Source organism: Scleropages formosus, chromosome 19 (assembly GCF_900964775.1).
Source record: "Scleropages formosus chromosome 19, fSclFor1.1, whole genome shotgun sequence".
NCBI lineage: Eukaryota > Metazoa > Chordata > Actinopteri > Osteoglossiformes > Osteoglossidae > Scleropages > Scleropages formosus.
Window position 1 is genome coordinate 5,370,585 of NC_041824.1, and position 23,019 is coordinate 5,393,603.

A 23,019-nucleotide genomic window follows, 5' to 3' on the forward strand; every position below is an offset into this window, starting at 1 on the left:
ATATGATGAGAAAGGTCAGGCTCACACGCTGAGGACCTGTCATTTCTACAAAGCGTCTTCATGCGAGAAGACAGGAAGGACTAGGAATACAGCGTGTCTGAAAGCGTGGTTAAAGCTCTGGACCCCTGCGGCGTGTGTTGCGCGTTGATAACAGAACCGGCCGTGCCCAGCAGGCCCCTGTAATGTATGTTCATTGGGGTATTTCACCCTCCTTCACCGCGGTCAAACCGCATTAACATAACAAAGACAGCGAGCAGCGATGGGCTGTGTTTAATATGACGCCTTTTTCACATTCTGCATATTTCTGCACTGCGCTCAGCTGAAGGGAAGCCCGGAACAGTTCATTTCACACGGCAAAAAGAAAAGCGTCCGAGGAATGTGGCAGGTTCCGCCGCTGAAGGGTGAAAGGTCGACACGCGGGGGGACGAAACGTGGCGGAAATGCGTGTGTCTGCGATAGGGGTTCATTTCAGAAGCATTTAGTGTCATGCCAGGTGAATATTGTCTTACTCCACATAAAAAATACCGCAGGTCGTCTCCCGAGGAAATCATAAATAGCACTGTAAAATGTGTGTTTTTTATAGGCAGCATATTTCGGATAAATGCTTCTCAATTTAGTGGGGGTGCGGTGGCGCAGTGGGTTGGACCACAGTCCTGCTCTCCGGTGGGTCTGGGGTTCGAGTCCCGCTTGGGGTGCCTTGCGACGGACTGGCGTCCTGTCCTGGGTGTGTCCCCTCCCCCTCCGGCCTTACGCCCTGTGTTACCGGGTTGGCTCCGGTTCCCCGTGACCCCGTATGGGACAAGCGGTTCTGAAAATGTGTGTGTGTGTGTGTATTTCGGATAAATGCTTCTCAATTTAGCGGGGGTGCAGTGGCGCAGTGGGTTGGACCAGGTCCTGCTCTTCAGTGGGTCTGCGGTTCGAGTCCTGCTTGGGGTGCCTTGCGATGGACTGGCGTCCCGTCCTGGGTGTATCCCCTCCCCCTCCGGCCTTACGCCCTGTGTTACCGGGTAGGCTCCGGTTCCCCGTGACCCCGTATGGGACAAGCGGTTCTGAAAATGTGTGTGTGTGTGCTTCTCAATTTTAAGTGTTGCGAAACATGCAGATCGCAGCGTGAATTAGTAACTAGAGGGAGGAGGACAAATAACCGAAGGCAACGGATCCCTGTGAACAGTTCACGCACCTTCGGAGTGGGAATTTACACCTGTGAATAAGGTGGTGGCACCTGAGAGAAAGTAGTTGTGCTCTTAGTGCTTTTTGAACTGTTTAAGGAGTGGAACTGATTTGAACATGAGCATTTTTAGGAGTGATTTCAGTGTGAATTAACAAAGAGAAAAAGAAACAGAAAAGATTAAATTGTACAAAGTCAGTGTTGACATAGAGGGGGGCGCGATGGAGCAGCGGGTTTGGCCGGGTCCTGCTTTCTGGTGGGTCTGGGGTTCGAGTGTTGCTTGGGGTGACTTGTGATGGACTGGCGTCCTGTCCTGGGTGTGTTCTTCTCCAGCCTTGCGCCTTGTGTTGTTGGGTTTGGCTCTGGTTCGCTGTGACCCCGCTCGGGACGAGCGGTTTCAGTCAGTGTGTGTGTGTGTGCATTGTCAAAATTAACATAATTAATGCATTCTGCTCTGTGTGTATCTGTGTGTGTTACATTTGAACCTTCTCATGGAAACCTGTGCAATTAATTGCCTGCAGCTCCTTATCAGTGTCCCTAAGAATGATTGTCCATCATGATCAGCGTCCACTAAAATCAGCATCCATAAGCATGAATGTCCACTAAAATAAGACTCCACCAGAAACCGTGTCCATAAGCATGAATGTCCATCAGAATCTCACACACTTCCTGAACTGCTTGTCCCATTCGGGGTCACAGGGGCCTGAGCCTAACCTGGCAATACAGGGCGTAAGGCTGGAGGGGGAGGGGACACACCCAGGACGGGGAGCCAGTCCATCGCAAGACACTCCAATCAAGACTCGAACCCCAGACCCACCACAGAGCAGGACCTGCTCCAACCCACTGTGCCACCGTGCCCCCACCCATCAGAATCAATGTCTCCCAAAATGAGCGTCCATCAGAATTAGTCTCCAGCATTGAGGCAAGGGAATGCAGCCACTGCGGTGTAGAATACCCTACACCCAAGGGTCACCATGATGTTTGCAGGTGGACACACTAATAATAATGTGAGTATCATGTGACACTTATTCTTGTAGTAACTCTGCTGGGGACAGACTGTGGTAAAAACCGAACACGAACGGCAGTAACTCTTCCAGGTAATGGGGTATCAGGTGTAGCTCTGTAAATGGGTAAACCATTATTATAACTCTCTTAGTATGTAAAATGAAAACGATAAATTACTTTGCGCAAAGTGGTCTAAGCTCATTGTACTGTTGCCCCCTAGTGGTTCCAGGTTGTCAAGACACCCTGTAATCCCGCTCGTAACTCGCGACCTACGAAATCTGTCAGTGAAACTGCACTCAGGTTTATTTCCCCGTTCTGAAGAAAAACTCCAAAACTTAATACATTATATGTTTAAAGCGACTAGAAAACCTCGATCGGCCTGCAGCACCAGGCTGAAGGACAGTTTAAAGCATCGCTTAAAAAAACAGCATCCAGAAATGGTATGAAAATGAACCAGATCATCATCACTCTGCTTAAGGCGACCTCCTGCAGCAACGACATCGCAGAAACAATGTTGCAGCTAACAGAGCAGGAAGAAGCAGGTGGCGTGGTGACACTCAACGGTCCCAGGTTCGAGTTTCGGATCAGCGAAACATTGTTTTTTTATTTGCTTTAATTTTAATCGTGTGACGACGGGCAAGGAGGAACTTCAGGTCTTCAGCTCAGGAGTCAGGACGTGAACTCCGTGCTTTAATCAACGTATCATGATGTCCTCATGGAAGTTTGGAGGCGCGACTTCCATCCAAGTTTGCTATTAGTTACTATTTTCACGAAATCCTCACAACCCGAAGCTAAGAGGCGCACAATGCGATCATTATACTGCAGCTGTACCGAGTGACCGGTGGCGGTGGCGGTGGCGGCACCTCCTCTCTCACCTCCCCTCCCCGACCCCGCGGCCATCCCCTTTAAGGACAAGTACACCGCCGGTTATTTATTTATTAACATTTTCTGTCGGAGGACGCAAAACAAGGTCCGACAGTTACAAAACGTTAGAAAGGAGCGACGGCGTCTGGAGTTGAGCATCATCAGCGCTGCGGTCGGCGGAAGGAGACTGAGGTACTGGCGCGGTATTGTGCTTCTGTAGTGCTTCCGTACTGTGGTACTGAGGGTAAACCGAAGGAGGGAGGCAGTCAGGGGACGGGGACGAGGGACGGGCCGCTCGGCTCGCAGTCGCACAAAGAACGCAGAGGCGCCGCGAGGCTCAGTCACGCCACCGGAACCCGCCGCCGCCGGTCTCGCGCTGCGCGCAGCCTCTTTTTTTATATATATGTATATGCCAATGCTGCCTTCCTGCACGTCAGTTGCTGTAACGCGCGCAGGCAGAGAAAGAGCTTTCGAGAAGGAGCCCAGAGCGGAGAATCATCATGTGTGTGCGCTGTGTGTGTCTCTCCCCTCCTCTCCCTCCGCGTTCTGTTGTTGTCGTAATACTACTGTGTGGCGCTCTTTTGTGTTGCACCTGTTTGACAGTGTTACAGCATCGTCGTCGGTGCTGCAGTGGTGTAGCAGTGTTAATAACGTCGTCAGTGCTGCGGTGAACGGTGTCAGTCAGTGCTGTAGTGTTACCTCGTCTCTGTTAGTGTTGTAGTATTTCCGTGTCAGTACTGCAGTGTAACAGTCTGAGTGTGGCGGTGTTATTACGTCAGTGTTACAAACAATCACAATGTCAGTGCTGCAGCGAGTGTGTTACAGTGTCAGTGTTGTTAGTGCCGTAGACTAACTCATTCATCATTGCTGTTAGTATTACCACCATGTCAGTGTTACCATGTTACAGTGTCAGTACTGCAGTGGTACAGTGTGGCAGTGTTGCGATGTGAGACGGTGTTACGATGAGTGTTACACTGTTAATGCCACAGTGTTACATCGTCGCTGATAATGTTATAGTATTAGTGTCAGTGTAACCATGGTGTAGCGTCAGTACTGCGATGGTACAGTGTTACACTTTCAGTGTACCAACAGTCGGTCACTGTATCACTACATGATCTCATTACCTCTCAGTACCTGTTTGTGCTTCATTCCATCTCGTGTTTGCTCACCAGCCTATTGCACGCGCACACACGCACACACACACACACACACACACACACACACACACACACACAAAGACTACATTCCCTGGCATTGTCCTTCTGTCCGCTGTTACTCTGTACTCGTGTGCCCCACACCCTGTCCTCCCGAGGCTCTGGGACATTTAAAGGCACCGTACAGAGATCTTCAAGGGCATAAACTCTTAAAAAAGTTGTAGGTAACAAAGCAGTGAGCGTGACGGATGGCAGCAGCTGGAAAAATGCCGCCTGTTTAAGGGAAACATTCTCCTCTGACGTCTGGAACGTGAGTGTCGAAATACGCTGGAGGGTGAAAACTTGTAGCGTGTGGACAGTTCCGCTGGGTGTAGGTTCAGGCCTCGTTTAGTCGGCGACCGAGTGTGGATATTCTCCTCGTGTTTCCGTGGGCCTCCTCAAGGTGCTCTGGTTTCCTCCCATGGTCCAAATCATGTTTCCGGGAAATCGGCGATGCGTGTCTACGTGTGTTACGTTACTCTGGGGTAAAGATGGATAAATGGCTGTAGGGAGTTTACTGTAAGTCGCTTTGGACAGAGGTGTCACTTGAGTACTAATTAATAATCATCGTAAGTCACTGGAGAAAAGTGTCCGTTAAATGAATAAACGTAAATTAAAGTAAATTTTGTACGGACGTGCCCTGCTTTGTCATCCGCAGGTTTACTGCTTGAGGACGAGAGAGAGGGAGAGACGCAGACAGGTGTCCATCTGCCAACCGCCCCCGCCCCCGCCCCCACCCCCCAGCTCGTCGCCGCCACGAAGACACCGGCGAACTTCGACTGCTTTGCGTTTTCGCTTCGTAAACCATGACTTCCCCCTCCCCCACCCTCACGTCCCCTTCCCCGTGTCCCCCGCCTCCTCCCTCTCTCCCCTCCTCCCCGACGCCTTCGTCCCCTGCGCCCCCCGTCCAGCCGCCTCCTCCCGCGCTGCCCCCCACCGGTGAGGTCATGATCCTGGCCTTGGGGCGAAAGAAGCAGAGGCTCCTGCTGTGTCTCTCTGTTCTGCCAAACCTCTTCCTGGCCTTCCTGCAGTCGTCAGACCCGCTGCTCACCCTGTCACCGCCCCATCGCTGCCGCCTGCCCGCGCCCTCCCGGGCCCCCCAGGTGCTCAACGCATCCCTGCCTCGGGTGCGGGACAACGCCGGCTGGTCCCAGTGCAAGCAGTACCAGTCTGTGAACGGCTCTCAGGTGGCCTCGGAGGGCTGCGAAGGTGGCTGGGACTACAACGTCACCGAAGGACTGAGGAACAACATCGTCACCGAGGTACTTCACCGGCCCTGCTGCTGCTTCCTGTGCTCCCTTCGCGTCGGCTTTACAGCGACCCTAACGCGCTCCTAGAAAAATATCGAAAAACCGGATAAAGAAATTCATCGTCCCATTATTTTTTCTGGGGAAAAATTCACGTTCGTTCCAACTGCATCCCAAGTTCATGTCTGAATCACCCTAAATGAACCCTGATAGCATAAGTAAAAAGCTGCGTGACGCATTGCAGCAGAATGCATAACAATTAATGATTATTAACATTATATGTGAAATAAATGGGGGGGGGAAGAAAACATCAGTTTTATAAGGTCACATTACTGTGATAGTGTGTCGGGACTGCCTTGAACATGAAGGCTATTTGTCACATTTAAATAAATGAATAATTGTTAGATTAAGGCACAATGGTGCGAAACGGAGGATGCAAACACAAACAAATGAGTGCGTGAGCGCGGCCGTACAGCGCCAGTCTACGGCTGGGAGCGTCGGCACATTTCCCACAATGCAGTGCGTTTTGCGCCCTCTTACGAAGCTGCTTGCTGCAGTAATGTGGTCTCAGTTTATAGTGCCACTCTGAATGTTGCAGATGTTATAAATGAAAATCTGGACTGATTAATGATAACTGGTATTAAGAATTTTGAACCGGTTCAATGAAAAATAAAGGGGAGTAACGGGGATGAGCGTATGGGTTGTTCTTGACTTTCAACGGGATTTCTTTCTGATGATCGCAAACCCCATTATCCTTTATTGTATAAACCGTAAGGATATATGAACAATAACATGCATAAACTCTACGTTGTCTAATGGGCTTTCTTGTGTTTTTTCCTCAATTTCACACTATCCACGTGAAAACTGATATAGAACAATAATAGTATAAATTCAACTGGGGTGCGGTGGCGCAGTGGGTTGGACCGCAGTCCTGCTCTCCGGTGGGTCTGGGGTTCAAGTCCCGCTTGGGGTGCCTTGCGGCGGACTGGCGTCCCGTCCTGGGTGTGTCCCCTTCCCCCTCTGGCCTTACGCCCTGTGTTACCGGGTAGGCTCCGGTTCCCCGTGACCCTGTAAGGGACAAGCGGTTCTGAAAATGTGTGTGTGTGTGTAGTGTAAATTCAGCACAGCATTATTATATTTTCATGCCACGCTGTTATTTTCACTTTCATTTCTAACTCTGTTTTCTTTTCTGCACCACTAGAACACACTGTTTTTCTTCTTTAGCCATTGTAAATAAAACAGTGATTTGAATGGAACCACAAACAAAACATTTAGCAAATAAAGCAACGTATAAAACAATGTCCCTGACAGACACACTGACTGGAAATATGGCTGTTTTGTCGGTGTGGCCAGACAGATTGTTTGCTGACCAAAGGACATAAATAAAGTAATAAAATAAATATAATTCATATAAATAAATAATGTTTTTTTTTTTTTTTTGCTATACATTCAAGATACACAGGAAAAGATGTTGTACCCCGTGCGTATTTTTCAACGGCTGTACGCAGCTACCCAGTCCGACCACCAACCCGAAGCCACAGAGAACAACACCCAGCACAGCCAACAAACATCTTCATGAGCTGAGAACTCGAAGCTTAGCTGACTTCTCCAACCCTAACCCACCAAACCAAAACTGATGCCACCAACAAATAACCAAACCACGCCTAACCCACCGACACAAAAAAAATCATCAAACCACCATTAAATCAAAGTGGTGAACCGCCAGATTTTAGGACTTAAAATTTAAGTCATTAAAATAAAATAATAATTATTTTTAAATAATTAAACAAAAGTGATTAATGACCAAATGTCAGGACTGAAAATTAATTTAAATAAAATAATGAATAAACAATAATAAGTTTAAAAAAATAAAATTAATTTAAAATAAAGACTTTAATGAGCAAATGTCAGGCCTTAAATGAAATCGTGGTATCATAAGAATGATGTGACGGCCGTCACGAGCGTGACGTGTCGTAAGCTGAGGACTCCCCGTTTTTGACTCACACACACACACACATTTTCAGAACCGCTTGTCCCATACAGGGTCACGGGGAACCGGAGCCTACCCGGGAACACAGGGCGTAAGGCCAGAGGGGGAAGGGGACACACCCAGGACGGGACGCCAGTCCGCCGCAAGGCACCCCAAGCGGGACTTGAACCCCAGACCCACCGGAGAGCAGGACTGCGGTCCAACCCACTGCGCCACCGCACCCCGGTCCGTTTTTGACTCACCTGGGGATATTGTCCTTACTGTGGAAATTCTAATTCAACAGTCTTTCAAATGTCTAAATAACGGCATTAAATGCTTCTTATTCTATTTTTTCATTTTGTGATTTTTGCAGGCGTTTTTCAATGTTTGAAACTATTCAAATGTGCTGTGGTGGCACATTTTTTTTTTTTCCTTTTATTTATTAAGGTACTTTTTTCCAGAAGTGATGGGTGGTGGTGGTTACTGTGATTTTTACTCACCCGAAGAGTAATTGCCCACGCTGTTTCTCCTTTGCTGAGTCTGTCATTTCTCCCCCAGGGTGTCGAGCCACAGCTGAATGTGTCCCAGCGAGATGTTTGCGGCCAGGCGCCCGTAGACGGGTTCTCCTCGTTTTCGGACACGTCGTCGCGTGAAATATTAACGACCCCCAGCGTTGCGGTCCTCTATGTTGTGTATAGTAGCGTTCCCTGCCTGCGCTTTTGAGAATAACGATAAAATGAAATAACACATTCTGCTCTGCTTCGGCCTGTCGGTGTCGTGGAGACGAGGGGTCCTTTGAAAATTTACAGATGAATTTTCCCTGAATGGTTTGTCAGTTCGATGTAGATGTACTGGCAGAATCTGAATATTTACGTGAGAGGAGCAATAGTTCACCGCAGTATCTGTGCCCCCCCCGCAGTGGGACTGTCCACAGTGTCCAGCATGTGTCTAGGTTGCTCAGTCTATGTGGCTGTGTCTCTGTCCCCCACCCAGCACTGTCAATGTTTCTGCTGCATTGTGCTGTTCTATGTGGTAAAAATGAGAACTTATGCTGCTTTTATGTTCAAAATAATTAACAATTGCCAGTTAATTAGTAATTAATTACTTTTTGTAGGCTGTGTTGTCACCCAGCGCCCCCCCCCCCCCGCGACAGCATAGGGACCAGAAATTGGCCTAATTCTTTATTCTTTAGTTGTCATTTTGTGTCGTAAAAATGAGAATGTTTGCTGTCAGAGTGATTAACAATTACACACACACACATGTCTGAACCGCTCGTCCCATACGGGGTCGCGGGGAGTCGGAGCCTAGCCCGGCAACACAGGGCGTAAGGCCGGAGGGGGAGGAGACACACCCAGGATGGGACGCCAATCCATCACAAGGCACTTCAAGTGGGACTCGAACCCAAGGCCCACCAGAGAGCAGGACCCGGTCCAGCCCACTGCGCCACCGTGCCCCTTTAATTAACAATTACTAATTAATAATTACTTTTCGCAGGCTGTGATGTCACCAAGCCCCCCCGGCAATAGCGTAGGGACCGGAAATGAGGCTCGTGCTTTAGCCCATTGGTGCTGCTTACAGTATCATTGTACCACTTGTATTTTAATCGTGTGAGAGGTGACATCACTGAGCCCCCAGTGCAGCACTTACCTCGACCGGTGTAAACGCCACTCTATCTGCGGAGCTGTATGGTAAACGTGTTCGCACGTTCACCTCACGCGTGGCCCCTCCCACTTGTGCCTGTAATTCCATTCAGCCTGACTTTTAATGTAATAGTGGTGCGCGTGCGTGTGTGTGTGTGTGTGTGTGTGTGTGTGTGTGTGTGTGTGTGTGTGTGTGTGTGTGTTTTCAGGTGTACTTTTTGGACATGCAGAGCTGAAATCTGTGCGCTAGCAGACCCTGTCCTGTAGTCTGGAACCATGCCGAAAGCGCGCAGTCGCTCGCGCCATCCTCGGCTGGCCGCGAAATTCTGCAGCGCCGCGACGGCTCCGTCGAACAGTCGCCACGCTGCGGTGTTGCGTCTCACCTCGTCACCTCTGTGTGCGTGTGTGAAAAATACGCTCTCGAGTCCGACACATTTGCGTAGCGAGCCCGATCGATGGCTCTGTGGCCCCTCAGCTCCTTGGTCTGGGGTTTGTCTGTGAGCTGTGGGATGAACAAACAGTGTCTCCCTTTTTGGGTTTGGGCTCTTTGCGGGTCGTGTCACGGGGACGGGGAGGTGCGCTGTTCCTTTGACTGTAAAGTGCTGCAGTGTGACACAGGGTGTTCGTGCGCGAGCTCTTCGAACCCACCGGTCTAAGCGACGCCCCCTCTCTCGGGGACAGTTTGTTGCCTGGAATGTGCTGCAGTCCTGCTCCTCCATAGGACACCATGCAAATTAGGCGGCCTGCGATGCACACGCGCACTCAGGACTCATTAACGGCGTGTACCGTCGGCTGCGGGGAGAAGTTTCCTCGTAAATAGCGGCACGGCGGCATAGTGGCACAATGGTGGTGTGAGGACATGGGTTCAATCCCTGCTCAGTCTGTGTGGAGTTTGCATGTTCTGTCTGTGTGGCTTTCCTCCGGATGCTCTGGTTTCCTCCCACAGTCCAAAGACATGCTGTTCAGGATCACCCATAGTGTGTGAGTGACAGAGAGAGAGAGTGTGTTCCACTGATGTATGGATGAGTGAGCCAGTGTAAGTAGTGTATCCAGCAGTGTAAGTCACTGCGATGAATAAGGTGGGTGGGCTGATAACACTACATAGAGTTTGTTGGAAGTCGCTTTGGAGAAAAGCATCTGCTAAATAAATAAATGTGAATGGAAAAAGAGGACTGTAGTTTGTCACCAGGGGTGGGGGGATGTCAGGCAGCCATGAGGAATGTGTTGTTTGGTTGGCCGGGATGGTTAAGGTACCTCTCTAGGTATATGTCCTTCTGTTGGAACTTTAAATTCCAATTTTTTTGTATAAGGTTTGTAGAAATTGGTTACCTGTGTCTCATATATTTGTCTATATAAACATAGTTCTTTTTTTTTTTTTTTTTTTTATTTGCAGCACAAGTAACATCTGCATCACAGCAACACCATGCTATTAAAAATACATTTTGTCAAGTACTGTTGTTCAGTGTTACTTTTTCTAATTGTTTCTGGTATTCAAAATGTCATACTAGGGTTTGCACTGATGTTCATAAACTTTGCTTTTCTCCAGGACGAAGGTGCTGCAGAATAATTGATGACAAACTCATCACTGTAATCAGTAGACGCTGTATGTGGTCTGAACTGCAAGGAAAGCTGCAGAAGAGCTCGTTTCCTGTGTACTCCAGTTAAGCAGACGATTTCTCCCCCCCCATCCCATCCCATCCCGTCCCTTTCCCTCCATGTGTCTGTCACACCTTGCAGTGGGACCTCGTGTGTGAGCGCTACTGGCTGGTGCCCGTGGAGGAGGTGTGCTTCATCCTGGGTATCCTGACAGGCTGCCTGGTCCTCGGATACACTGCTGACCGGTGAGGGGATGTAGAGCGCGGGCGGCTCTGCTGTGGGACGGACGGATGGATGGATGGAGGGATAGAGAGAACGGGAGTTGGGAGGGGATATTAAAAACACGGTACCGTCTCTGCTTTGTGTAAATCCAACCCCTGTGTAAATGCTTGGGTCGTACGCTCACGTTTCCCGTTGTGTCGCTGAAGTTTCTGTTTGTGCCGCCAGAGTTCAGCCGAGGAGGACAGGAGTCGTGGGACTAGTCGGAGAGGGAGGCGCCACCGTGATCTCGGTTAGGGTAAAACACGGTAGAGACGTGAAGCCGAGGTGCGCGGCGTCGCCGGGACGCGTCCGCTCCTTTTCCCATCGCCGTCCTCCTCGGTTCGGCTCCGCTTCGCCGCTCTTCGTTGGCTCCTCGTCCCTCCAGAGTAAAATTCGAGAGCTTCTCCTCTGTCTCCCTGGACAGGCTGGGCAGGCTGAGGACTCTCCTCGGCTCCCTTGTCCTCTCCGTGGTTCTCGGAGTGCTGGTGTGCATCTCTCCTTCGCCCTCGGCCTTCATCGTCACGCGCTTCTGCCTCGCCGCTGCCACCGCCGGTGTCTACCTCACACTCTACATCACGCGTGAGTCGCCACGCAGGGCGAATAATGGCGTTTGTTTCTGCCCCGTATCCGGAGTCACTTGGAGGCTCCTCCAGAAATGGAGCCGTTTCTGAATTCATGGACGTTTCCGCAGCTTGTTCACCGCATATGTGTGTGCACGCGCGCGCTTCGGAAACTGCGAAACGCAAAGAGTTCTGAAAGTTCTGAAAGCTTTACGTTTTCCTCAGCTGTTCAACTGGAATGTCCTCTATAAGGTGGAGCTGTGCCACCATGCATTTTTTTCCCACTCTAGAGGACATCAGTGCATCTCCCAAACCGTGTGTGTGACAACAGCGAGTAGTGCCTGGGTGGTGTGCGAGGACGTAGGTTCGATCCCCACTCAGTCTGTGCGGAGTTTGCACGTTCTCCCCGTGTCTGCGTGGGTTTCCTCCGGGTGCTCTGGTTTCCTCCCACACTCCAAAGACATGCTGTTCAGGTTCACCCATAGTGTGTGTGTTCGCCTGATGTATGGATGAGAGACCCAGTGTAAGTAGCGTATCTAGCAATGTAGTCACCTTGGTGAATAAGATGTGTGGGTTAGTAGCACTACATAATATCTGTTGTAAGTCGCTTTGGACAAAAGCGTCTGCTAAGTGAATAAATATAAGTGTAAATGAATGGCTGCGTCTCAGAAGGATGTACTTACATTTATTTATTTTGACTTACAGCTCGAAGGTAACTGAAGAGCTACAGTGTAGTTAACATGATTTGAATATATTTCATACTTGCGCTAAATTGAAAGATTTGAACCAAAATTTAACAATCTGTCAGTGAGATATTAGGCGGATGCTGATATGAATATCAGTATAACTCCGAAATTCGGTGCTCTCTTACAGGGCGCCACACTGTCTGGTTTCATCTGTGTGTTTTCTGTTCTGACATCTCTACTAGCGTGTGCGTGCGCGTGCTCGGCGCCGTCGCCGTCGCAGGCTCTCCGTGATCCCATGTGTCTGACAGGTTTGGAACTCTGCGACCCATCGCTGCGGCTTCTGGTCACCATGGCGGCAGGCTTGACGACCGTTGCCGGGGAGCTGCTGTTGCTGGGGGTGGCTCTGGGCTGCCAGTCGTGGAGGGGACTGCTGGGGGTCGGGACGGCGCCCCTCGCTCTGTTCCTCAGCTATGGGTGAGTGGTGCGAGAGCAGGGACGCGATACTTTGGACGGAACGAGAGAGAAGGACGCGGAAGTGCCTTACCGCGGTGCGACGTGTAGCGAGGCTCTTCTGCACTTAGTTAGCGCTGAGGTTGCTTTACAGGTGGTGCTCAGCTTACGAGGGGGCTCCGTTCCAACAACCTCGTCATCCCCCATTTTAAATGACAAGTAGTTACTTGAACGGAATGACAAAACATTGTAAAAATAAATGTTTTTTTCAAGAAAATCATTTTCCATTCAGTTTTGTTAGATTAATCATACCGCCATTAGTTTGTACTGTATGTCAGTTTTTGGGGAAAAAAAAATTCCACATTTTTAGAAAAATATTCCAGTTAGCAAATTTTGGCAAATTTTCAGAGGGTTTCAAGCACCGAATATTCCAGTACCTTTTAGGATCTGATGCTTTTCAGAATGTTCTGGTACTTTCTAGAATCTTCCAGCAGCTGTGAAGTATCAAACTAAAACTGAGGATATAGAAGAACTAGTGGTATTTCTGTAATCAGTCAACTTTAACTAATCATAGCACAAAAGCTGACATAAGAACTTTGAAAAAATTGTGAGGAACATGCTTATTCCAGGCTGCCCTCGTCCATTTAATTATGATAACATAGTCATTTTGTAAAGCAGCTCTTTCTTTGACACACAGGACCGCGCTATAGCATACGTTTAGTCATTTAGTTGACACTTTTCTCCACAGTGACTTAGAATGTTAAGGTTATAATTATTTACCTATTTATACAGCTGGGTAATTTTCCTAGAGCAATTTAGGGTAAGTACCTTGCTCAAGGGTACTACGGCCAGAAAGGAGGCTCGAACCTGCGACCTTGGGGTCCAAAGGCAGTAGCTCTAACCACCACGCTACTCTGCGGTACGTTTGACGTGCCGTTCTTACGCAGCGTGCCGGGGGTGTTCACCGAGTCGCCCCGCTGGCTGCTGCTTTCCGACAGAGCCACGGACCTGCACTCGTTGAGCGAGCGGCGGGAGCGAGAGCGCGACGACGACGGCTTCACAGGTACCTGCGCACGTGCTCTCCTCCAAATATGCACCGCGCCCCTTTTTATCAAAAATAGTACGCATAACTTTCATTCATGTGAGCTGCTTAGATGCGTGGTTTTATTATGTCACGGTAACGCTTTTTCTCAACGAGGCAGGTTAGCGTGTGCCGTGTTGTGTGAGCATCTCGCGCTCTGTCTCTGTTTCTGGACATTTTCGCTGCGTTCCTGCACCGGGTACCCGTCCATCTGCAGAGCTGGAGGCGGAGGCGCCGAGCTGCGGTCGCCCCCATCTGTCCTTCCCTGAACTTCTGCATAGCAGGAACATCTGGAAGAACCTGTGTGTACTTGGCTTCACGTCGTAAGTTTGCCTCCTGCGCACGTCCTGCTAATGGCACCAAATTTACCGCGGTTCTACACTAACTACCGTCTCTGTTTTGCTGAGGGTCAGACACGTGTTCCCTGGGATCTTTATCGTTATCGTACTTCTTACATCATACTTTATATAAAAATTTGCCTGGGAAATTCTGGTTAAGGAACTTGTTCAAAGATCTTTATCTGTCTTTGGCCTTAATAGCAGTAATAAATAATTTACTGCTATTATGTAATTTGACACTTTTCTCCAAAGGGCCTTATAACGTCAATCTACTTACCGTTATTTACCCATTTATACAGCTGGGTTTTTTTTTTTTTTTCTTTTTCACTGGAGCAATTCAGGGTAAGTATCTTGCACAGGGGTAATACAGCCAGAGGTACGAGTCGAACCTGCGACCTTTGGCTCCGAAGGCAGCGGCTCTAACCACTACATTACCAGCTGTCTCTGTCTAACAAATAATAAGTAAGAGTATTAATAGTAATAGTAGTTTCGAGAACACTTCTGATCTTTTCTCCAGGTGTGCTGTATGGGAAGGGTTGTAATGCCGAGTCGCCTGCTCTCCGTCTCTTTTAGGTTTATTTCTCATGGGATCAACCACTGCTACAGCTCGTTCCGCGGTGACGTGAGGGGCACGGCCCCCGGCTTCTACTGGACGTATCTGCTGTCTGTGTGCTCCGGCGGCGGAGCCTGGCTGCAGCTCTGGATTACCGTGGACCGGTGCGGCCGTCGCGGCATTCTCCTGCTCTGCATGACCATGACGGGCCTGGCCTCCCTTATTCTCCTGGGCCTCATGGAGTGTAAGTGGGGCTGCGGAGGTGCGAGGGTTCGGCTTACGAGATCGAGAGGCTACAAGCGGCTTCATTTAACGTGCCTGCTTCAGTTTACGAAACATTTCGCTACGTTTATAAAGACCCCATTTGGATTTCGTCCCCCCACGCATCTGGGCTGGTGTTGGTTCGAGACCAGAGTCACCATGAGGTCTTCTCAGTTATAGTTCTCACCCTCCGTCAGCCCTTGTTTACTAGTTTCACCTGTTATAATGTCAGTGATCACGTCCCCCTTTGGACTGTCCAAACCATGTCCACTTGTCCGCTGATTGTCACTTCGTTCACATTGTTCTCCTTGATTTCGTTTCTTTTTACCGTTCAATTAATACATAAACACTGAGTATCATGTGAATGTATGTTTTAAGTGTACAGTGTATTATGGGTACGAAAGAGCTGAACAAATAGTCATTAATGAAGGGAAACTGCACCGTTATAATCAGTATTAACTACTGAAGTAAAAACACACACACACATACGCACACCCGCTGCACCACCGCACCCCACCTACCATTGAAGTAGTTAATTTAATATATTTTAATGGGATCTGGTGATATTTTAAGCATGAACGGCTGTCACTTTTGGGACTCTGGAGCAAATTCCTTTTTTTACAGTGGAAACTAATGATTTCACCTTATGAAGGGTTTTTCAGAAACAGATGACTTTGTAAAGCAGGGAAACGCTGTATCTCCACTAAATCAAGAGCAGTAAGGTTTCCCACAAGTTGTGACGCCACCCTGTGGCTGCATGCTGGTACTGCAGGCGTGTAGGTTTGTGCCTCTGCAGTGTGTTCTCCCAGCTCTGGCATACTAGGCTCTGCCTGAGCACTGCCAGGTGGTGTGTGTGTGTGTGTGTGTGTGTGTGTGTGTCTGGAACTAAAGGAGTCTGTTTCTGTCTCCCCCTCAGACCTGAGCGAGTCGGCCATTACCGTGTTTTCCGTGCTCGGGCTGTTCTCCTCCCAAGCCGCAGCCTCCCTGTCCATCCTCTTTACCGCTGAAGTCATACCTACAGTGATTCGGTAAGAAATCCTCCAGGCCCTGCCTTCCTCTCTCTGCCATCAGCGTGTATTTTTGTCTTTCGCCTTTTGTGCCAGTGTCCATGCTATTCCTTCGCTGTGTGTTTAATTTATTATTAGATTAGTGGTGTGACCCGTCTGAAAATACTCTGTTACCGACTCCCGGTGAAAGCAGCCGTTCGTAGGCTAATCCAGTTGTCGGGGTTACGTTTACATTTCTTCATTTATCTGATGTATCTTTTCTCCAAAGCAACTTACAATGTTAAGCTACTTATTTATACAGCAGGGTTATTTTACTGGAGCTATTTAGGGTAAGTACCTTGATCAAGGGCACTACAGCTGGAGGTGGGGTTCGAACCGATGACCTCTGCGTTCTTATATTTTGGGTTATCTTTGCTTTTCAAGCACAATATCATTGACTCTCTGCTTTTTTTAATTTCTTTGTAATTTCTCTTTAAGTTGTCACCGGTGTGCTTTAAAAAAGTAAAACAGTGTATCTGTCTGCCGTGGAATGAGTTCATGGGCCTTTCAAGGGACACATGTTCCACGGACATTTACATTTAATCTCATCGCAGATGTTTTTTTTAAAGATACACCCAAATTGGAGCGAACAAAAGTGCATTTCATAGGAGCCAAAAAAAGAGCGTAAGATGCTGCCGCGCGAAGCAGGGTAAACGTGTCCAACAGCACTGTTTTTGCTGACACGCGGTGTACCGCGTTACTCTCTGGTGAAGTATTTTTAGAGCATAGTGGGTTACAAGTTTATTGCAGCAACATTCATTTAACTACTAAATATGTTTTAGTGCCTCTTGGTTTATGTTGTCTGCTGGTAGTGTAGTGGTTAGTGCTGCACCCTTTGGACCTAAAGGTTGTAGGTTTGAATGTCACCTTCAGCTGTGATACCCTTGAGCAAGGTACTTACCATAAAGTGCTCTAGTAAAATAACCTAGCTGTGTAAATGGGTAAGTAATTGCAAGCATTTTAACATGGTAAGTTGCTTTGGAGAAAAGTGTCAGATAAATGTGCATTTTACATACGTACTGCTATAGTTACAAAGAACAAGAAAGTAAGGCCATCTGTGGCGCGTTGATAAATCTGTTCTGGGAACAAAATAAGAAAGAAACTTCTTCAGCCAATTAAAAAAATCTTACACTGTAGTGGTTAGAGCTGCTGCCTTTGGATCAGTAGGTTGCAGGTTTGAATCCCCCCTCCAGCTGCAGTGACCCTTGAGCAAAGTATTGACCCTGAATTGCTGTGGTAAAAATGCCCTGCTGTATGAATGCTGTGTAACTTAAGATTGTAAGTCACTTTGGGGGGGGGGGGGAAGAGTCAGATGAATGTAGAAATTCTCATTTGTTTCCCTATTCATTCCAGTTAAAGCACAACCCATTTTTTTTGATGATATGGAATGAAAACTCATTACTCTTAAAGTATATTTCTTTGCTAAAATATTTATTGTTAAGGTTGACACTGGAATGTCCCTCTAAATACAGAAAGTTTACCTTTTTTTGTGGCAAAAATGAACATTTCTTGTTAATGACGGTTCAGATAAATTTTCGATCCTCTTGGCCGGTGCCACACTGTGGCAAAAGAATCAGAAATACCATGTTTGAGGAACAGCGCACTGCGTCCTCTCCTTTCCTCACGCGCACTCCTCCGTGGGTCCTTTTCCGCAGGGGCAGCGGCGTCGGCGTCGTTCTGGCCCTCGGCTGCGTCGGCCGTCTCAGCTCGCCCCTCATGGACCTGCGCAACCACTACGGCTACTTCCTGCACCACGTCGTCTACTCCTCCCTGGCCCTGCTGGCCGTGCTCTCCATCCTGCTGCTGCCCGAGAGCAAGCGGAAGCCTCTGCCCCAGACGCTGGCCGACGGCGAGCAATACCGGCGCCCCCCGCTGAGCCGCAGGAGGAGGGACAACGTGCCCTTGCTGGCCACCCCGAACCCAGAGACCTAGCGCGTGGCACACGCGCTGCCCCGCAGCCCAAGCTCTCCTTCCGCACTTCCCACACACGGATGAGGACCGAGGAGGGAGGGGCTGTGCGGCGACACGGTCTCTCCCCGACACTCCGGAAGAAAAGTCACCTTCCCGTTCCTTTCGTAACGCGGTGCATCTGCGGCGTGTGTCACCTCCGCACTTTTTTGCGGTGGTGTCAGCAGCCTCCTCTCTTTGGGGAGGGGGGGCGGTCACAAACTGCTGTCTGGCCTTCCTACTCGCAGGGCACGAATACAATGGGAAAACCGTGTTTCCAGATGAGAACGCTACCGAACGTCGCCGGCGTCAAACTCCCTTCTGTTACAGACCTCGTTTTTTGCGTATGACACGTTAGGCATTAACTGTTCCTCCAAAACACACAGTAATGAGCAGCTGAGGGGCAAAACATGGTCCAGTCGGGGGTATTAAACATACGGGCGATAAAAGGACGCTACTGAACAGGGGCGGAGTGCTGTAGGAGTGCAGGTGGGTACAAACAGTTACTCACAGTAGCCACGAACAGTGCTCCACCCCCCCGGTAGCTGTAGACTCCCTCAACGAACACATTTGCAGGTATCTCGAACCCTTTTCGGCCCGCTGTACGGTACGAATTTGACGCCCCTGCTTTCTCAAACTAGCAGCATTAGAGCCATGTAACTGCTGGTGTAAATCAGTGCCACAGACACACTCTTCTTCAGCACTCGGGGTACCGACCGCCCATGAACTCTGTGTAGACCACACGGTGCCTGCTGGATTTATGAGACTTAATTAGTTTCCCACCATATTTCCGGAAAAGCGTGGTAAGGAGATCTCCTTGCTGAGACATGGCACGGTGCCATATGGCATCTTACGTGTGGAATGCTGGACGCTGGGGATGGGATCGGGAGAGGTCAGGGGGCAATGGTCACTCTCAGTCCCTCCTGCTGGTGTGTGATGAACGAGTGTGTGTTTCCTCAGCGGGACAGCAGTGTCCGCGAAGCTCCGCGTCCTGCACTTTTTAACCGCGCTGCGGACTGCCATCGCGAGCTGGAGATTGCAGTTCCCGGCACCGATGGTGCCCTTCCTTCCATCGTCGCCTTTCCTCCTCTGCCGTTTCCTACACGTTCGCAGATCATTTTGTTCCCTTGGCAAAAAACTAACCTGCATGGCAAACTGCGAAAGAGCTCAGCGCTTCGACGCTTTTCCCACACCGTCTAAAGGGCTTGAGTCGGGTCACCCGAAGGGCGTAACTTGGACGTGACTTTCAATGAAGGACTGAAAGGATCTCGAGGCGAGAGGGGGATGGGGACCAGAGGCTGATGAGTTACCCCCGAACCCCCCACTCCCAGTCCCAGTGGCCTCCTCTCTGTCATATTTATTTGTTTCACTTTGGTGAACGTTGAAAATATCACTAATAATAGGTTATGATGCTAATAACATGTATGACTACAATAATTGTTTTATTAATTTTAACAATGAACTGATGATGGTAATGTGAGTATGTTCATGAACCTCATTTAATTGCAAATAAAAACATGTAGACAGACTTGTGCCCCTTGGATGTCAGTGGACTATAATAACTCAGAAATGTGTACATGTATCTGATGCTTTTCTCCAAAGCAACTTACAATGTTAATTTAACTACAGTTATTTATACAACTGGGTAGTTTTATTGGCACAATTTAGGGTAAGTACCTTGTTCAAGGGTACTATAGGCAGAGGTGGGATTCAAACCTGTAACCGGTGGGTACAAATGTAGAAGCTGTAACCACTATGCTACCGGCTGTCCTGTTTAGTGATCATTTTGGTTTGATCACCAGCTTCCACTACAGTACAAGAAGTAAAAATACTCTATTACTCCATGTACACGTTACCCTGCTCTGGTTTACGGTGCGTGTGTTGGGGGGTCACGTGTGGCTGGTGGACGAGTGCCAACGTTCTGTTCCGGCTGCTGCTGTCCGTCTCCTGGGGCTCTTCACAAACCGTCGTGCCGCCTTGTTGACCTCTATGTCATCGACCGCTCGGCAGCGGTTTGTCCCGGACGTGGCGTCTGCTCATGTCGCCGCTCATCTGCAACTTGTTTCTGGTCCCAGAGGCGGGGCGTCGCTGCCACCATCTCACCGGCCTTTTGCACTTCGTTTTCACATTTGCTTAATGTCACAACCGAAGAACCAAAAATAAATGTGTGAAATAATTAATGGAGAAAAAAAAAGACAAACCTTGCATGTTACCCTTTTGCTGCCATAACTTTTGAGGTTAAACCCCACCCTGCAGCTGGATTTGCTAAACTGACAGAAGTTATAAAAAACCTTTAGCAATAATGTAAGAAGCAGAGCAGAGTGTTGGGCGCATTTCCAGGGCAGTGGAGGTCATTCGTTCTGCTGGAAACTTCCGGAAAGTCAAACAAGGTCACGTCAAGGTCATCATAGAGGGCAGAAGAGGCCGAACCTGGCAGATGGGGCCAGCAGGTGTTTGGAGCCGCTGCTTCTGGACTCTGAGGTCACAGGTTTGAATCTCCCCCTGCAGTTCCCTTGATACTATATTGACACGGAAAAAGTGACCCACCTCTATAAATGGGTAGATCATTCTAAGTCACCTAACGCCGTAAGCTGGTTTGGAGAAAAATGTCAGATAAACAAATATAGATGGAGAGCAGAAGTAGAAGGATAGAGGAGAACGAGATGCGACCAGTAAACCCTCTGCTTGTAGTGTGAGGGGGAACATGCGGGTCCGAGGGATGGTGGCCAGGAGATGCTCGTGTGTGGCTCTCAGCGGAGATATTCGGCGTTCCTGGACGTCGTCCCACACAGACGCAGTCCTATTGGGGAGCGAGAGGGAGGAAAAGGGACGACGGGGCACCGTCCCCCACCTTTCCAGAGATAAGCCCTGATGGTATAAATCTGACCTGTGCCCCACGGGGTCCACCATGTGAAGGTCAGGATCCTGAAATTCGTATTTGTCTGTTTTGTTATTTGTCATTTATTTTTTGTGCTCCTTGTTTTAACGTGTTTTTTGTATGTGTGTGTGTGTGTGTGTGTGTGTGTGTGTGTGTTGTGCTGTTGTTTGTGTGTGAATTTCCCTCTAGGGGATTAATAAAGTATCACCTGTCCTATACCTTCCTACCCTAGTGTACCCTACCCTTCCCTACCCTACCCTACACTCCCCTATCCTGTCTTACTACTCTATACTACCCTTCCATATCTTTTTCTGTCCTTAACTACCCTACCGTGCATTCTATTATACTACCCTAACCCTATCTTATACTGCCCTTCCCTACCCTATCCTATCTTAAATTACCCTACACTACCCTACCTTTTCTTATATACTAAGCTACTCTACCCTACAGTGCCCTGTCCTATTCTATCCTATCCTATCCTATCCTCATGAAACTTTCACATAATTGCTCTTTGTGTGTGTCTAACACATTCTTTTGTCTTTGTTTACCAGGTCTGTCTGTATGTATATAACTGTGTGTGGAGTCATTGTGTCATTATCTGGCCTTCTGTTACTGATCCATCACGAAAACTCCATCTCCCTTAATTATCATTAAAAACTTGTCATGCTGACAAATATTATGATCGAGCGAATGGACACGGTGATGCTCGTTGCATTTAGTTGGTGTCCAGCTGTCTGCCAACATCATTGTTCTATTAGTGCCCTCAGTGATCGATTACCGCGCTGATAACCAGCCCACCCGTTACACTCCTCTTCGGTGGCCCGGACCCTCTGACTGGACCGCGTGCGCGAAGAGAGAAGCGGGAAGAATGAGGAGTGAAGAAGGAAGGAGAGCCCTTGTGGAGGGAGCGGATCGGCCGCGGCGAGGGAGCGTTCGACGGAGGAGGTCAGCAAAGCTGTCACTTGCCGTCTGAAGATACGTGTGTTTTACCTTATAGGCTGCTGCTAGAACAACTCCTGCGACGGAGTACTTTAAATATCTGCCGAGATATATTCACAACGTATTTAGTATCCAGACACAGCATCTTGCGTTTTGTTGCACTCGTTTACCTCAGTGTTCTTCAGATACGAGGTACAAGGCCCTCCAGTAAAATTACAATTATATATTCGCATTAACAAGAACGGACGGCAAAAAAATCCATCTTTGATCCCTTTCTTTTTGTTTATTCTCTCTGGATGCAGCACTGGGGATGTTTGCGGTTTAAAGACTGCCAAGATCTGTGTTTTCAAACATGACTCTTCTGAAAGCTGTCTAACGATAATATATACACATCCGTTATATATTTATAGAATACTCATAACTTAATCGTTTATATACACAGTATATATACTGTACATATATACAGATATACACACAGTGTATATTTCAATATATTTAGACAGGTAAAGAAAATACAAAGAAATCCCATGCTGAACATTTACACCCTCCACATTTATATATAATATTATATTTAATCGTTTCTATAGGTATAATTAATTAATTAATTAATTTCCCCCTATAAATTTAGAAAGGCTAGAAAAATATAAAGAAATCCCACGCTCAACATTTACACCCTCCTGTGGTCCACATTCGTATGTAATATATTTAGTTGTTTGTGTATATATAGATAAATGTTTATCTGACTTTTCTCCAAAGAAGCTTCGGGATGTTAGTCTACCTACAATTATTTACCCATTTATACAGCTGTGTTATTTTACTGGAGCAATTTAGGGTAAGTACCTTGCTCAAGGGTACTACCACCAGAGGTGGGGATCGAAGCTGTACTCTCTGGGTTCACAGGCAGTAGCACTAACAACTACACTACCAGCTGTCCCTCTAGATTTAGAGTATTTATTTTCCCCAATATATTTAGATAGGTAAGAGAAATACAAAGAAATCCCACGCTGAATATTTACACTCTTCCGTGGTACCCGAGCGCAGACGCTGTGACAGCTGATGGCACTGGGTGCGCTGTAGTTATTTCGGGGAGGACTTGCACTTCACCGGTGCGCCCCCTGCTGATTCGTTTTGGACATTTCACCACGAGTCCTGGTGTCGCCAGCTGTGGTCCTAGGTGCCTGCTATGAAAATTCGATGCTGGAAATTACGGTAGAAAATATTAATCGGTGCCAGAGCTGTGCCCAAATAACCAGGTGAAGTGACATTTTACGGAAGCAGTTCCGCAAATTTTGCACCTGACTGCCGAGGTAAATCACAGCTAGTAAACACTGTGCTCA

The 23,019-nt window shown here is 48.3% G+C and overlaps 1 protein-coding gene across 4 annotated transcripts; it reads left to right on the forward strand.

Annotated features, from left to right (window-relative positions):
- Positions 1 to 3,138: 3,138 nt before the first annotated feature.
- slc22a17 (solute carrier family 22 member 17) lies at positions 3,139 to 19,374 on the forward strand. 4 transcript variants are annotated; one of them, XM_029246422.1, is made up of 10 exons: positions 3,139 to 3,229; positions 4,889 to 5,492; positions 10,824 to 10,927; positions 11,368 to 11,522; positions 12,498 to 12,663; positions 13,587 to 13,702; positions 13,938 to 14,043; positions 14,632 to 14,855; positions 15,789 to 15,900; positions 17,574 to 19,374. In XM_029246422.1, the coding sequence occupies exons 2-10, from the start codon at positions 5,037 to 5,039 to the stop codon at positions 17,848 to 17,850; spliced, it is 1,716 nt and encodes a 571-aa protein (XP_029102255.1). In that variant the 5' UTR covers positions 3,139 to 3,229; positions 4,889 to 5,036; the 3' UTR covers positions 17,851 to 19,374. The 4 variants fall into 4 exon arrangements, with proteins under 4 accessions (XP_029102255.1, XP_029102256.1, XP_018596543.2 ...); XM_029246423.1 differs by lacking the exon at positions 3,139 to 3,229 and adding an exon at positions 3,536 to 3,550; XM_018741027.2 differs by lacking the exon at positions 3,139 to 3,229 and adding an exon at positions 3,874 to 4,501.
- Positions 19,375 to 23,019: the final 3,645 nt, after the last annotated feature.

What these genes read in the sequence shown, in the direction of transcription:
- slc22a17 (XM_029246422.1), top strand. Translation starts at nt 5,037, where the DNA reads ATGACTTCCCCCTCCCCCACCCTCACGTCCCCTTCCCCGTGTCCCCCG. An exon ending in GGAACAACATCGTCACCGAG is followed by an intron (nt 5,493 to 10,823) that starts GTACTTCACCGG and finishes CACACCTTGCAG; the next exon opens with TGGGACCTCGTGTGTGAGCG. An exon ending in CTCGGATACACTGCTGACCG is followed by an intron (nt 10,928 to 11,367) that starts GTGAGGGGATGT and finishes CTCCCTGGACAG; the next exon opens with GCTGGGCAGGCTGAGGACTC.